The sequence below is a fragment of the Oncorhynchus mykiss genome, chromosome 18 (assembly GCF_013265735.2).
Source record: "Oncorhynchus mykiss isolate Arlee chromosome 18, USDA_OmykA_1.1, whole genome shotgun sequence".
NCBI classification, from domain to species: Eukaryota; Metazoa; Chordata; class Actinopteri; order Salmoniformes; family Salmonidae; genus Oncorhynchus; species Oncorhynchus mykiss.
Window position 1 is genome coordinate 2,323,214 of NC_048582.1, and position 17,522 is coordinate 2,340,735.

The 17,522-nt window shown below is 46.6% G+C and overlaps 1 protein-coding gene across 1 annotated transcript in view; it reads right to left on the reverse strand.

The window, feature by feature from the left end:
* Positions 1–16,774, reverse strand: part of LOC110517047 (protein diaphanous homolog 3) — a 536,597-nt gene extending 519,823 nt beyond the window's left edge. Inside the window, exon 1 of the mRNA XM_036951469.1 lies at positions 16,188–16,774. Within this exon, the coding sequence (XP_036807364.1) occupies positions 16,188–16,307 (120 nt within the window). The 5' untranslated portion in view covers positions 16,308–16,774. The remainder of the gene's footprint in view (positions 1–16,187) is intronic.
* Positions 16,775–17,522: the final 748 nt, after the last annotated feature.

Consider the following 17,522-nt stretch of genomic DNA (forward strand, 5'->3'; position numbering starts at 1 on the left):
TGACCTCCCCTATAGATGTTACCAGCCCTGTCACTAACTGACCTCCCCTATAGATGTTACCAGCCATGTCACTAACTGACCCCCCCTATAGATGTTACCAGCCCTGTCACTAACTGACCCCCCCTATAGATGTTACCAGCCCTGTCACTAACTGACCCCCCCCTATAGATGTTACCAGCCCTGTCACTAACTGACCCTATAGATGTTACCAGCCCTGTCACTAACTGACCTCCCCTATAGATGTTACCAGCCCTGTCACTAACTGACCTCCCCTATAGATGTTACCAGCCCTGTCACTAACTGACCTCCCCTATAGATGTTACCAGCCCTGTCACTAACTGACCTCCCCTATAGATGTTACCAGCCCTGTCACTAACTGACCTCCCCTATAGATGTTACCAGCCCTGTCACTAACTGACCTCCCCTATAGATGTTACCAGCCCTGTCACTAACTGACCTCCCCTATAGATGTTACCAGCCCTGTCACTAACTGACCTCCCCTATAGATGTTACCAGCCCTGTCACTAACTGACCTCCCCTATAGATGTTACCAGCCCTGTCACTAACTGACCCCCCCTATAGATGTTACCAGCCCTGTCACTAACTGACCTCCCCTATAGATGTTACCAGCCCGGTCACCAACTGACCCCCCCTATAGATGTTACCAGCCCTGTCACTAACTGACCCTATAGATGTTACCAGCCCTGTCACTAACTGACCCCCCCTATAGATGTTACCAGCCCTGTCACTAACTGACCTCCCCTATAGATGTTACCAGCCCTGTCATTAACTGACCCTATAGATGTTACCAGCCCTGTCACTAACTGACCTCCCCTATAGATGTTACCAGCCCTGTCACTAACTGACCTCCCCTATAGATGTTACCAGCCCTGTCATTAACTGACCCTATAGATGTTACCAGCCCTGTCACTAACTGACCCTATAGATGTTACCAGCCCTGTCACTAACTGACCCCCCCTATAGATGTTACCAGCCCTGTCATTAACTGACCCCCCCCTATAGATATTACCAGCCCTGTCACTAACTGACCTCCCCTATAGATGTTACCAGCCCTGTCACTAACTGACCTCCCCTATAGATGTTACCAGCCCTGTCACTAACTGACCCCCCCTATAGATGTTACCAGCCCTGTCACTAACTGACCTCCCCTATAGATGTTACCAGCCCTGTCACTAACTGACCCCCCCTATAGATGTTACCAGCCCTGTCACTAACTGACCTCCCCTATAGATGTTACCAGCCCTGTCATTAACTGACCCCCCCCTATAGATATTACCAGCCCTGTCACTAACTGACCTCCCCTATAGATGTTACGAGCCCTGTCACTAACTGACCCCCCTATAGATGTTACCAGCCCTGTCACTAACTGACCTCCCCTATAGATGTTACCAGCCCTGTCACTAACTGACCTCCCCTATAGATGTTACGAGCCCTGCCACTAACTGACCCCGATTTATTCTGCTTGAATGCTCAGTTGTTCCTTTCTGTCTCTCTCCTGTACACACACACACCTGAGAGCTGCTATTCAGCACATCTGAGGACTAAAGACTCAATCAGCTGGTAGTAATTAGCGGTAATGCCTGTCGTTACGGTTGACCCCACCGTGTTCTAGATTCTCCACTGGATAGATCACACACACACACACACACACACACAGGGCCAAGCCAGATGGGAGCGGAGATCGTTCCACCCAGGACATCGCCTTCTGAAGGGCGCATCAGAATGTCAGTGACAAATGCGGACACCTGCTCTCTGCATTTCATCCTAATCTGGTCAACGGCATTCTGGGGATTTCTGACGCAGTGAACGGCAGCTCGAGTTAGGTTTTATATCATGACGGCTTTATTAATCAAGGAAAGGTGTGTGTGTGTGTGTGTGTGTGTCAAATCAAAGTTTATTGGTCACGTACACAGATTTGCAGAGGTTAATCGCAGGTGCAGCGAAATGTCTCCCTGAAATATGCACTGTACCCGGTTTCTATTTAATTATAGTGTTTTCACCCCACAGCGATCAGTAGTGGCACAACCCTTCAGCATTTATTTGTGTGAAAAACAGAATTATGGCAAACAGCCATTACTGTAATTAAAGACTGCAGGGCATTTTCACAGCTCAAGACGCATCAGTAAAGGGGGGGGGGGGGGGGTTGGGTTGGAGGGGGGGGCTCGCTAAGGTGATATTTCCTCTACTAATTCTCCTTTCAGAAATGCAACTCTTACGGACAGATACAAGAACACCGTTTAGACATAAAAAAACACACACATTATGTCTTCCTTCTTTGTGCTAATTGTCGTAAACATGTTTGTTTGAATGTTATGGTGGTGGAGTGTGGGGGGGGGGGGGGGTTGTATATTGAAAACGAGCCCCAGACAGTATGCAGTTCTGAAATCTGCAGCTTTTTAAATGTCACAACTTCTGATAGAGAAATGAGTTTCCTTTGTTATTTTGTGGTGTTACAGCACCACCTAGTGGTCGATTCATGTCGCTTCACCTGAAGGCAATAAACCAAAATATGGTCCCCCGAATTCAAGTCCTACTCATCATCTCCTCTTTGTAAATATTTGGATCTAAACCAGCCAGTAGCCAGGGGGGGGGGGGGGGGGGGGGAATGTAATTGCTAAGGATCATCCAAGTCAACTGAAATGACCTTACAGCGGTAGAATAAGGATTAACCTATCGTAGAGAGGCCCTCAGCTGGCGAGCAGCTTCCCCCACGACGCAGCTGAACGAGACACCTCTATAAAACGTAGAAGACTGACATTACAACCGGGGGAGACACCTCTATAGACGTAGAAGACTGACATTACAACCCGAGGCATCTCAGACTCAGCGTCTGCCCGAGGCATCTCAGACTCAGCGTCTGCCCGAGGCATCTCAGACTCAGCGTCTGCCCGAGGCATCTCAGACTCAGTGTCTGCCCGAGGCATCTCAGACTCAGCGTCTGCCCGAGGCATCTCAGACTCAGCGTCTGCCCGAGGCATTTCAGACTGAATGTGACTCATTGGCGGCAGCTTTGAAGACTGTTTTATTTACTCTCGTTAAGTTTCACTCGTGTTAGTGTGGTTGTTACTGGTCATCACCTGACTCAACGTTAAATCACCCAATCTCAGTCTTATCTGCAGTTGCCATGGCGGCGTCCCAGTAGCAGAGAGCTCCTGTAAATATGTACATATTTAATTATTTTTTTTTAACTGGTTTTAACTTGTGTTTATAAAAATAAACTGTTTTGTTTTTGATACCATTGAGTTTAATTGCATATTTCTCTCCTGCAGTCTACTAGTCAACTGTGTGTTCCTGGTTCTAGTCTCCTGCAGACTACTGGTCAACTGTGTGTTCCTGGTTCTAGTCTCCTGCAGACTACTGGTCAACTGTGTGTTCCTGGTTCTAGTCTCCTGCAGTCTACTAGTCAACTGTGTGTTCCTGGTTCTAGTCTCCTGCAGACTACTGGTCAACTGTGTGTTCCTGGTTCTAGTTTCCTGCAGTCTACTAGTCAACTGTGTGTTCCTGGTTCTAGTCTCCTGCAGTCTACTAGTCAACTGTGTGTTCCTGGTTCTAGTCTCCTGCAGACTACTGGTTAACTGTGTGTTCCTGGTTCTAGTCTCCTGCAGACTACTAGTCAACTGTGTGTTCCTGGTTCTAGTCTCCTGCAGACTACTGGTCAACTGTGTGTTCCTGGTTCTAGTTTCCTGCTGTCTACTAGTCAACTGTGTGTTCCTGGTTCTAGTCTCCTGCAGTCTACTAGTCAACTGTGTGTTCCTGATTCTAGTCTCCTGCAGTCTACTAGTCAACTGTGTGTTCCTGGTTCTAGTCTCCTGCAGACTACTAGTCAACTGTGTGTTCCTGGTTCTAGTCTCCTGCAGACTACTGGTCAACTGTGTGTTCCTGGTTCTAGTTTCCTGCTGTCTACTAGTCAACTGTGTGTTCCTGGTTCTAGTCTCCTGCAGTCTACTAGTCAACTGTGTGTTCCTGATTCTAGTCTCCTGCAGTCTACTAGTCAACTGTGTGTTCCTGGTTCTAGTCTCCTGCAGACTACTAGTCAACTGTGTGTTCCTGGTTCTAGTCTCCTGCAGACTACTGGTCAACTGTGTGTTCCTGGTTCTAGTCTCCTGCAGACTACTGGTCAACTGTGTGTTCCTGGTTCTAGTCTCCTGCAGTCTACTAGTCAACTGTGTGTTCCTGGTTCTAGTCTCCTGCAGACTACTGGTCAACTGTGTGTTCCTGGTTCTAGTCTCCTGCAGACTACTGGTCAACTGTGTGTTCCTGGTTCTAGTTTCCTGCAGACTACTAGTCAACTGTGTGTTTCTCTGTGTGTTTCTGTGTGTGTTTCTGTGTGTTCCTGGTTCTAGTCTCCTGCAGACTACTCGTCAACTGTGTGTTTCTCTGTGTGTTTCTCTGTGTGTTTCTCTGTGTGTTCCTGGTTCTTCGATGTTGTTTCCATGTGTACTATCTGCAGTACATTGATTGTTGTCATTGATTTGATCCCTATTTCGACACATGGGGTAAGACGTGATCTGATTTTAACACACCCATAGTGCTCTGATCAAAAGTAGTGCCCTATATAGGGAACAGGGCGCCACTAAAGTAGTGCCCTATAGAGGGAACAGGGCGCCACTAAAGTAGTGCCCTATATAGGGAACAGGGCGCCACTAAAGTAGTGCCCTATAGAGGGAACAGGGCGGTATAAAAGTAGTGTCCTATAGAGGGAACAGGGCGGTATAATAGTAGTGCCCTATAGAGGGAACAGGGCGGTATAATAGTAGTGCCCTATAGAGGGAACAGGGCGGTATAATAGTAGTGTCCTATAGAGGGAACAGGGCAGTATAATAGTAGTGCCCTATAGAGGGAACAGGGCAGTATAATAGTAGTGTCCTATAGAGGGAACAGGGCGGTATAATAGTAGTGCCCTATAGAGGGAACAGGGCAGTATAATAGTAGTGTCCTATAGAGGGAACAGGGCGGTATAATAGTAGTGCCCTATAGAGGGAACAGGGCAGTATAATAGTAGTGCCCTATAGAGGGAACAGGGCAGTATAATAGTAGTGCCCTATAGAGGGAACAGGGCAGTATAATAGTAGTGCCCTATAGAGGGAACAGGGCAGTTTAATAGTAGTGCCCTATAGAGGGAACAGGGCAGTATAATAGTAGTGCCCTATAGAGGGAACAGGGCGGTATAATAGTAGTGCCCTATAGAGGGAACAGGGCAGTATAATAGTAGTGTCCTATAGAGGGAACAGGGCGGTATAATAGTAGTGCCCTATAGAGGGAACAGGGCAGTTTAATAGTAGTGCCCTATAGAGGGAACAGGGCAGTATAATAGTAGTGCCCTATAGAGGGAACAGGGCAGTATAATAGTAGTGCCCTATAGAGGGAACAGGGCAGTATAATAGTAGTGCCCTATAGAGGGAACAGGGCAGTATAATAGTAGTGCCCTATAGAGGGAACAGGGCAGTATAATAGTAGTGCCCTATAGAGGGAACAGGGCAGTATAATAGTAGTGCCCTATAGAGGGAACAGGGCAGTATAATAGTAGTGCCCTATAGAGGGAACAGGGCGGTATAATAGTAGTGCCCTATAGAGGGAACAGGGCGGTATAATAGTAGTGCCCTATAGAGGGAACAGGGCAGTATAATAGTAGTGCCCTATAGAGGGAACAGGGCAGTATAATAGTAGTGCCCTATAGAGGGAATAAGGCGGTATAATAGTAGTTCCCTATAGAGGGAACAGGGCGCCATCTGAGACCTATCCTCTGTTAAATCATAGCTGTTCACTATCCCACATTCAACTTGATTTAATCTTGTTCTGATTTCAGGGTGAACTGGTGGTTAATTGACCAAGCGGTTCTCTCACATCCCACAGAGAGGCTGTGTATCGATAATTGACCAAGCGGTTCTCTCACATCCCACAGAGAGGCTGTGTATCGATAATTGACCAAGCGGTTCTCTCACATCCCACAGAGAGGCTGTGTATCGATAATTGACCAAGCGGTTCTCTCACATCCCACAGAGAGGCTGTGTATCGATAATTGACCAAGCGGTTCTCTCACATCCCACAGAGAGGCTGTGTATCGATAATTGACCAAGCGGTTCTCTCACATCCCACAGAGAGGCTGTGTATCGATAATTGACCAAGCGGTTCTCTCACATCCCACAGAGAGGCTGTGTATCGATAATTGACCAAGCGGTTCTCTCACATCCCACAGAGAGGCTGTGTATCGATAATTGACCAAGCGGTTCTCTCACATCCCACAGAGAGGCTGTGTATCGATAATTGACCAAGCGGTTCTCTCACATCCCACAGAGAGGCTGTGTATCGATAATTGACCAAGCGGTTCTCTCACATCCCACAGAGAGGCTGTGTATCGATAATTGACCAAGCGGTTCTCTCACATCCCACAGAGAGGCTGTGTATCGATAATTGACCAAGCGGTTCTCTCACATCCCACAGAGAGGCTGTGTATCGATAATTGACCAAGCGGTTCTCTCACATCCCACAGAGAGGCTGTGTATCGATAATTGACCAAGCGGTTCTCTCACATCCCACAGAGAGGCTGTGTATCGATAATTGACCAAGCGGTTCTCTCACATCCCACAGAGAGGCTGTGTATCGATAATTGACCAAGCGGTTCTCTCACATCCCACAGAGAGGCTGTGTATCGATAATTGACCAAGCGGTTCTCTCACATCCCACAGAGAGGCTGTGTATCGATAATTGACCAAGCGGTTCTCTCACATCCCACAGAGAGGCTGTGTATCGATAATTGACCAAGCGGTTCTCTCACATCCCACAGAGAGGCTGTGTATCGATAATTGACCAAGCGGTTCTCTCACATCCCACAGAGAGGCTGTGTATCGATAATTGACCAAGCGGTTCTCTCACATCCCACAGAGAGGCTGTGTATCGATAATTGACCAAGCGGTTCTCTCACATCCCACAGAGAGGCTGTGTATCGATAATTGACCAAGCGGTTCTCTCACATCCCACAGAGAGGCTGTGTATCGATAATTGACCAAGCGGTTCTCTCACATCCCACAGAGAGGCTGTGTATCGATAATTGACCAAGCGGTTCTCTCACATCCCACAGAGAGGCTGTGTATCGATAATTGACCAAGCGGTTCTCTCACATCCCACAGAGAGGCTGTGTATCGATAATTGACCAAGCGGTTCTCTCACATCCCACAGAGAGGCTGTGTATCGATAATTGACCAAGCGGTTCTCTCACATCCCACAGAGAGGCTGTGTATCGATAATTGACCAAGCGGTTCTCTCACATCCCACAGAGAGGCTGTGTATCGATAATTGACCAAGCGGTTCTCTCACATCCCACAGAGAGGCTGTGTATCGATAATTGACCAAGCGGTTCTCTCACATCCCACAGAGAGGCTGTGTATCGATAATTGACCAAGCGGTTCTCTCACATCCCACAGAGAGGCTGTGTATCGATAATTGACCAAGCGGTTCTCTCACATCCCACAGAGAGGCTGTGTATCGATAATTGACCAAGCGGTTCTCTCACATCCCACAGAGAGGCTGTGTATCGATAATTGACCAAGCGGTTCTCTCACATCCCACAGAGAGGCTGTGTATCGATAATTGACCAAGCGGTTCTCTCACATCCCACAGAGAGGCTGTGTATCGATAATTGACCAAGCGGTTCTCTCACATCCCACAGAGAGGCTGTGTATCGATAATTGACCAAGCGGTTCTCTCACATCCCACAGAGAGGCTGTGTATCGATAATTGACCAAGCGGTTCTCTCACATCCCACAGAGAGGCTGTGTATCGATAATTGACCAAGCGGTTCTCTCACATCCCACAGAGAGGCTGTGTATCGATAATTGACCAAGCGGTTCTCTCACATCCCACAGAGAGGCTGTGTATCGATAATTGACCAAGCGGTTCTCTCACATCCCACAGAGAGGCTGTGTATCGATAATTGACCAAGCGGTTCTCTCACATCCCACAGAGAGGCTGTGTATCGATAATTGACCAAGCGGTTCTCTCACATCCCACAGAGAGGCTGTGTATCGATAATTGACCAAGCGGTTCTCTCACATCCCACAGAGAGGCTGTGTATCGATAATTGACCAAGCGGTTCTCTCACATCCCACAGAGAGGCTGTGTATCGATAATTGACCAAGCGGTTCTCTCACATCCCACAGAGAGGCTGTGTATCGATAATTGACCAAGCGGTTCTCTCACATCCCACAGAGAGGCTGTGTATCGATAATTGACCAAGCGGTTCTCTCACATCCCACAGAGAGGCTGTGTATCGATAATTGACCAAGCGATTCTCTCACATCCCACAGAGAGGCTGTGTATCGATAATTGACCAAGCGGTTCTCTCACATCCCACAGAGAGGCTGTGTATCGATAATTGACCAAGCGGTTCTCTCACATCCCACAGAGAGGCTGTGTATCGATAATTGACCAAGCGGTTCTCTCACATCCCACAGAGAGGCTGTGTATCGATAATTGACCAAGCGGTTCTCTCACATCCCACAGAGAGGCTGTGTATCGATAATTGACCAAGCGGTTCTCTCACATCCCACAGAGAGGCTGTGTATCGATAATTGACCAAGCGGTTCTCTCACATCCCACAGAGAGGCTGTGTATCGATAATTGACCAAGCGGTTCTCTCACATCCCACAGAGAGGCTGTGTATCGATAATTGACCAAGCGGTTCTCTCACATCCCACAGAGAGGCTGTGTATCGATAATTGACCAAGCGGTTCTCTCACATCCCACAGAGAGGCTGTGTATCGATAATTGACCAAGCGGTTCTCTCACATCCCACAGAGAGGCTGTGTATCGATAATTGACCAAGCGGTTCTCTCACATCCCACAGAGAGGCTGTGTATCGATAATTGACCAAGCGGTTCTCTCACATCCCACAGAGAGGCTGTGTATCGATAATTGACCAAGCGGTTCTCTCACATCCCACAGAGAGGCTGTGTATCGATAATTGACCAAGCGGTTCTCTCACATCCCACAGAGAGGCTGTGTATCGATAATTGACCAAGCGGTTCTCTCACATCCCACAGAGAGGCTGTGTATCGATAATTGACCAAGCGGTTCTCTCACATCCCACAGAGAGGCTGTGTATCGATAATTGACCAAGCGGTTCTCTCACATCCCACAGAGAGGCTGTGTATCGATAATTGACCAAGCGGTTCTCTCACATCCCACAGAGAGGCTGTGTATCGATAATTGACCAAGCGGTTCTCTCACATCCCACAGAGAGGCTGTGTATCGATAATTGACCAAGCGGTTCTCTCACATCCCACAGAGAGGCTGTGTATCGATAATTGACCAAGCGGTTCTCTCACATCCCACAGAGAGGCTGTGTATCGATAATTGACCAAGCGGTTCTCTCACATCCCACAGAGAGGCTGTGTATCGATAATTGACCAAGCGGTTCTCTCACATCCCACAGAGAGGCTGTGTATCGATAATTGACCAAGCGGTTCTCTCACATCCCACAGAGAGGCTGTGTATCGATAATTGACCAAGCGGTTCTCTCACATCCCACAGAGAGGCTGTGTATCGATAATTGACCAAGCGGTTCTCTCACATCCCACAGAGAGGCTGTGTATCGATAATTGACCAAGCGGTTCTCTCACATCCCACAGAGAGGCTGTGTATCGATAATTGACCAAGCGGTTCTCTCACATCCCACAGAGAGGCTGTGTATCGATAATTGACCAAGCGGTTCTCTCACATCCCACAGAGAGGCTGTGTATCGATAATTGACCAAGCGGTTCTCTCACATCCCACAGAGAGGCTGTGTATCGATAATTGACCAAGCGGTTCTCTCACATCCCACAGAGAGGCTGTGTATCGATAATTGACCAAGCGGTTCTCTCACATCCCACAGAGAGGCTGTGTATCGATAATTGACCAAGCGGTTCTCTCACATCCCACAGAGAGGCTGTGTATCGATAATTGACCAAGCGGTTCTCTCACATCCCACAGAGAGGCTGTGTATCGATAATTGACCAAGCGGTTCTCTCACATCCCACAGAGAGGCTGTGTATCGATAATTGACCAAGCGGTTCTCTCACATCCCACAGAGAGGCTGTGTATCGATAATTGACCAAGCGGTTCTCTCACATCCCACAGAGAGGCTGTGTATCGATAATTGACCAAGCGGTTCTCTCACATCCCACAGAGAGGCTGTGTATCGATAATTGACCAAGCGGTTCTCTCACATCCCACAGAGAGGCTGTGCATCGATAATTGACCAAGCGGTTCTCTCACATCCCACAGAGAGGCTGTGTATCGATAATTGACCAAGCGGTTCTCTCACATCCCACAGAGAGGCTGTGTATCGATAATTGACCAAGCGGTTCTCTCACATCCCACAGAGAGGCTGTGTATCGATAATTGACCAAGCGGTTCTCTCACATCCCACAGAGAGGCTGTGTATCGATAATTGACCAAGCGGTTCTCTCACATCCCACAGAGAGGCTGTGTATCGATAATTGACCAAGCGGTTCTCTCACATCCCACAGAGAGGCTGTGTATCGATAATTGACCAAGCGGTTCTCTCACATCCCACAGAGAGGCTGTGTATCGATAATTGACCAAGCGGTTCTCTCACATCCCACAGAGAGGCTGTGTATCGATAATTGACCAAGCGGTTCTCTCACATCCCACAGAGAGGCTGTGTATCGATAATTGACCAAGCGGTTCTCTCACATCCCACAGAGAGGCTGTGTATCGATAATTGACCAAGCGGTTCTCTCACATCCCACAGAGAGGCTGTGTATCGATAATTGACCAAGCGGTTCTCTCACATCCCACAGAGAGGCTGTGTATCGATCTCAGCCTCTGGGAAATTAGACAGGATATATTTTTTTTAAAAGTTCAGAACAGTCAAAGTCACGTCGTTCATGAAATTGGATAAAACCAGATCAAAGTACGACGACCAAAGTTTGAAAACGGACTGTTACCCCTACATCGATAAAGTTACATCAGAAAGTTCCTGACTCAGACCCCAGACTGTTGCCCCTACATCGATAAAGTTACATCAGAAAGCTCCTGACTCAGACCCCAGACTGTTACCCCTACATCGATAAAGTTACATCAGAAAGTTCCTGACTCAGACCCCAGACTGTTACCCCTACATCGATGAAGTTACATCAGAAAGTTCCTGACTCAGACCCCAGACTGTTGCCCCTACATCGATAAAGTTACATCAGAAAGCTCCTGACTCAGACCCCAGACTGTTACCCCTACATCGATAAAGTTAAATCAGAAAGTTCCTGACTCAGACCCCAGACTGTCACCAACAGACAGAGAGACTCAGACCCTAGACTGTTACCAACAGACAGAGACTCAGACCCCACACTGTTACCAACAGACAGAGACTCAGACCCCAGACTGTTACCAACAGACAGAGACTCAGACCCCACACTGTTACCAACAGACAGAGAGACTCAGACCCCAGACTATTACCAACAGACAGAGAGACCCCAGACTGTTACTAACAGACAGAGACTCAGACCCCACACTGTTACCAACAGACAGAGACTCAGACCCCAGACTGTTACCAACAGACAGAGACTCAGACCCCACACTGTTACCAACAGACAGAGACTCAGACCCCAGACTGTTACCAACAGACAGAGACTCAAACCCCACACTGTTACCAACAGACAGAGAGACTCAGACCCCAGACTGTTACCAACAGACAGACTCAAACCCCACACTGTTACCAACAGACAGAGAGACTCAGACCCCAGACTGTTACCAACAGACAGAGAGACTCAGACCCCAGACTATTACCAACAGACAGAGAGACTCAGACCCCAGACTGTTACCAACAGACAGAGAGACTCAGACCCCAGACTGTTACCAACAGACAGAGAGACCCCAGACTGTTACCAACAGACAGAGAGACTCAGACCCCAGACTGTTACCAACAGACAGAGACTCAGACCCCAGACTGTTACCAACAGACAGAGACTCAGACCCCAGACTGTGACCTGGAGACAGAGAGACCCCAGACTGTTACCTGGAGACAGAGAGACCCCAGACTGTTACCAACAGACAGAGAGACTCAGACCCCAGACTGTTACCAACAGACAGAGAGACCCAGACCCCAGACTGTTACCAACAGACAGAGAGACCCCAGACTGTTACCAACAGACAGAGAGACCCCAGACTGTTACCAACAGACAGAGAGACTCAGACCCCAGACTGTTAGCAACAGACAGAGACTCAGACCCCAGACTGTTACCAACAGACAGAGACTCCACACTGTTACCAACAGACAGAGAGACTCAGACCCCAGACTGTTAGCAACAGACAGAGACTCAGACCCCAGACTGTTACCTGGAGACAGAGAGACCCCACACTGTTACCAACAGACAGATACTCTCAGACTCCACACTATTACCAACAGACAGAGACTCCACACTGTTACCAACAGACAGAGAGACCCCACACTGTTACCAACAGACAGAGAGACTCCACACTGTTACCAACAGACAGAGAGACTCCACACTGTGACCTGGAGGCTCAAGTTCAGCAGGCTAAATGTGGAACCAATCCAACTAATGACATCACCACGGTCAGTCAGTCACAGCCAGCAGCTACACTACAGGGAGGGACGGCAAGACACTTAGAGGGACACAGAGAACCACACACACAGACAACAGAACCACACACACACACAGACAACAGAACCACACACACACACACAGACAACAGAACCACACAGAGGCGACACAGAAACCCACACACACACAGACAAACGTAGAAAACCACACACACACAGAAAACCACACACACACACAGACAGACGTAGAAGACCACACACACACACAGACACACAGAACCACACACACAGACACACAGAACCACACACACATACAAACACACAGAACCACACACACACAGATCCACACAAGGTGGGACGGCAGTCGCTAGGTAGTAAGTATTCTTGTCTGAGCCAGAACGGCCCACAGGGCAGGAGCCCATGTCCTGTAGTGTGAGGCAGCTTGATGAACTCCCTCTGGACCAGACACTAGTCTACGGCAGGAGGTCACTAGGTCAAAGTGCTGTTTAAACAACCAGACACTAGTCTACGGCAGGAGGTCACTAGGTCAAAGTGCTGTTTAAACAACCAGACACTAGTCTACAGCAGGAGGTAACTAGGTCAAAGTGCTGTTTAAACAACCAGACACTAGTCTACGGCAGGAGGTCACTAGGTCAAAGTGCTGTTTAAACAACCAGACACTAGTCTACGGCAGGAGGTCACTAGGTCAAAGTGTTGTTTAAACAACCAGACACTAGTCTACGGCAGGAGGTCACTAGGTCAAAGTGTTGTTTAAACAACCAGACACTAGTCTACGGCAGGAGGTCACTAGGTCAAAGTGTTGTTTAAACAACCAGACACTAGTCTACGGCAGGAGGTCACTAGGTCAAAGTGTTGTTTAAACAACCAGACACTAGTCTACGGCAGGAGGTCACTAGGTCAAAGTGTTGTTTAAACAACCAGACACTAGTCTACAGCAGGAAGTAACTAGGTCAAAGCTTTGCTGAGAATAAACAAGTTGGAGGTAGAGAACTATAATTATAATTCAGTTCACACAGTACACAGCTACAGTCCAAATGTGTTCTGACTCGCTATACTGTCTCCGGAACATTCTCAGGGAAAGAGAGAGAACCAGGAAATAGAACCTAGTGACAAACAAGGAAGTCCACACTCCAGAATCCTCTAGAATGACATAACCATGGCAACACCACAGTTGATATTCCCTGGGTATTATTATTCTGTTATGTTTAACTCCCTCCAACAACGTCACAGGGATCCCTGGCCTTCAAGAAAACCCCACCCCAACTGAACACTCGGGGGGGGGGGGGGGGGGGGGAACCTATTTCCTATACGGTGCACTTCACACCATAGTACATAGGGTCCAATTTGGGACGCAACTCCATTCAAACGAAAACGGGTCCATTATCACAACCTGTTCAGCTGATTTCCTGTTCTACACTCCCTGTGTCAATCCCTCCATTCCAAATCTCTGAAACGTCTCTGGAAGTAAAAAAACATTTTACCGCCCAGATTGAGCTAAACGAGTGTGTGTGTTTGAGTGTCACATTACCAAGGTACTTAACAGATTGGAAGAGGACCCAGGGACCTCAGGAGAAGACTCTCATAATGATTAAAACTTTAATCTAGGGCAGCAGTGTAATAGACTGTCAGCAATTCCATTTGAAAAGGTAACATAACCCTCTGGCTGACGGAGGGAGCTCAGAATATACATCCAAATGGACCCCTATTTCCATAAGGATCTGGTCCAAAGTAGTGCACTATGTAGGGAATAGGGTTCTATAGGGCTCTGGTCTAAAGTAGTGCACTATATAGGGAATAGGGTTCTATGGGGCTCTGGTCTAAAGTAGTGCACTAAATATAGGGAATAGGGTTCTATAGGGCTCTGGTCTAAAGTAGTGCACTATATAGGGAATAGGGTTCTATGGGGCTCTGGTCTAAAGTAGTGCACTAAATATAGGGAATAGGGTTCTATAGGGCTCTGGTCTGAAGTAGTGCACTAAATATAGGGAATAGGGTTCTATAGGGCTCTGGTCTAAAGTAGTGCACTATATAGAGAATAGGGTGCCGTTTGGAACAAAGGCCTTATTTCCAACTTCTGCAGTCGGTTGCTCAAGCCTGCATATTTGCATTGGATTAGAATTAAAAAGTCAGAGAAGAGAGAGAGAGACAGAGAGGAGATACTCCATTAGTTTTGTGTCGCTCATAAAATGTCATTAACATTTGTCGGCCGTGATCTGCTGCCTAAAGAAGGAAAGAACCATTTCTCTAAGATGAAAGAAGCTCTTATAAAAAAAAGTTCCTAAGACAAGCATCAATGCTTCTCTTCAATACTGGCACAGGTGACAACGCAAATGAATCAAAGTGTTTAAATATATATATATATATAATTTAACCTGGCTGCAGAATAAACTGAAACATTGTTGCTGAAAAAAATAAAGCTGAAGCAATGAAAAGGGAATGTGTGGAAGTCGGAACCCTTGAATTAGAATCATCATTAGACTCGTTCTAATTCTAGAAGTGGAACATCTGAAAGACTAGACTGATGTCTGGTGTGGCAGGAGCAGTCTCACAGTATGGAGTCTCAAATGGCCTCCTATTCCCTTTACAGAACACTACTTCTGACCAGTCAGCCCAAGGAGAGGTCAAACCTTATTTGTCCACGTGGTGTCGAGAAAGACGGACCAGAGCAGTCAGACAACATCGGTCAGTAGAGTACAGAGGCAGCGGGATTACATCTAGCTTACTTATCCCCTGGCTAATTTGACGTGTTGATACAGCCCAGCTTGTCTGAGGCAAAGCAAATACAACCACCACAACGTAATGCTGGACTGTAGGCCTGTATCTGGGATATCAACAATACTTCTTCGTCCTGAACTGACTGAATATCCTACATTGTTATTTTAACATTAGTCAGCTACCACACCCTTAGTGAAGTACCTCAACTCCTCCACCGACTAGAGTTCTTCAAATGAACCTCTGACTCGCTATGCATCTACACTTAACATTGTTTAAATTCTTAAACCCTTATGTGTTTGTTCTCTGGCGTTGCATGCCTGTCTTAGTTTGCTGAAATCCAAACGACGTTTTGTAAAGGTAACCTGTAACAGCTAGTAATGGATACCACAAATCTCAGGTATACAATCTTGTAGCTATGTTTGACTCTATGCTATATTACAGACGACCATTAGAAAAAGGAGAGACAAAATGTCCCTTTCATTTGAAGAGAGAGAGAGAGTGGGCTTTGCTAGATTTGGCACAGAGCAAATCCTTGTAAAAAATTATTAATGTCAACGTTTACATTATCAGTGGAGAAAAAAAATGAGATTTAGCACAATGTGAGTGCAGACAAGACAGATTGACTTTCAAAACAAACATCAGTACATGGCATTGTACTGGAATGTCAATTATTAGCAGGTTTACGGGAACAAGTATTTAACTACCAAGCCTGAATTGCATGATGATGGTGGGCAAAAACGCATTGTCAAAACGTCACTTCAGCTCGTCCTGAGAGTTAATTTACAACCCAGGGTGAGTTGTTTCACTTGAGTTAAACTGTGTCGAGTCAGTGACACTTTCAGCGATCGATTTTTAGAAAAGGCCTACTTACAAACTTTGGTTTACGGTCTCCATCCTCGCCTCCAGACGATCCACCTTGTCCTGCGGTGAATCCCTTCTTTCGCTGTTTGTCTCGTCCACTGGACTGAAGATTACTCCAATGGTTCTCCATGATAACTACAGTAGCTTAGCTGGGCTACTCACTGTCACTACTGTACCCGACCTTTGCAACAAAAAAAAACGGCGAAACATACAATACGGTTTGTTAACAAAAGAGATTATTGGTGGAAAGTTACTTTAACCTGATATCGGGTACAAACAGACAATGTGATAACGAGGACAGAGAGAGAAAAGCGACGCCTTCAAAGATGCTAACGAGCTAGCTAACTATCACGGTCGGATTGCCTTAATCCTATTTGTGGCTTTTCAGGTAGTTTGCCTTCCAAGACGTATAGAAAAGATAAACTACTGTTATCAACACGTTTTCTTGAATACTATTGTTGAAATATTTGCAAAACGATGTTGACAAAGTCAGTTAAGCTATCAGACAACGTTAAAGCGAGTTGATATTTTTACAGCTCAAACTTCTGACTGTAAAAAAAAAATGTTCAGTCCGAAAACCGCGCCACCAGAAGTTGTCAGTGTGACGTTGTTTCATTCTAGCCAATTGTTTTAGCCGAAAACGGAAACGCCTTTAATTTTGAGATAAATGATTGGCCGTTTGTCATGTCACTCATTTCATTCAAGAGATGAGCAACATGATAAAAAAACGACGCGGGGAAAAAAGCACGTTGTTTATTAATCTACAAAGGCTCTTTTGACAAAAATGTTGACAGTTTTACCTTGTAGACTAAAACATTTTCCCTGAATCCAACTCTTTCATGTGTCGAACATAAACAGACACTTGGCAAAATCGTACTGTGTGTAGTCTGTCGGAATCATCTAATCTTTCTTTGGGTATTTTACAATTATTTAGTGGTTTCTTGTAGAGGACTGTATTGCTTGTAGCCGTTCCCGACATAGATCATTGAGGCGCGGTCGGTCGGACAGACATGCAATTTTGGGATGAAAATATTTTCGTTGTCCCTGAGATTATTTGTAAACGGTTGTCTTTCTGCTTTGTATGCGTTAGCCTAATTTTATATATCGTATTAAAATAACATATTTGACTTTTTTTCACATTATTCACACACTCAGAATTCAACGTCAGTAGTTTACCCCTCCTTGCCTCTCTCCTAGTTGAGCTTGCGAGTTCATGTGCCCCTTACATGTATGTTGTACATGTGTGTCTGGCCTCACTGGAATAGAGTAAATCAAATCAAATGTTATTGGTGACATAAACATGGTTAGCAGATGTTAATGCGAGTGTAGCGAAATGCTTGTGCTT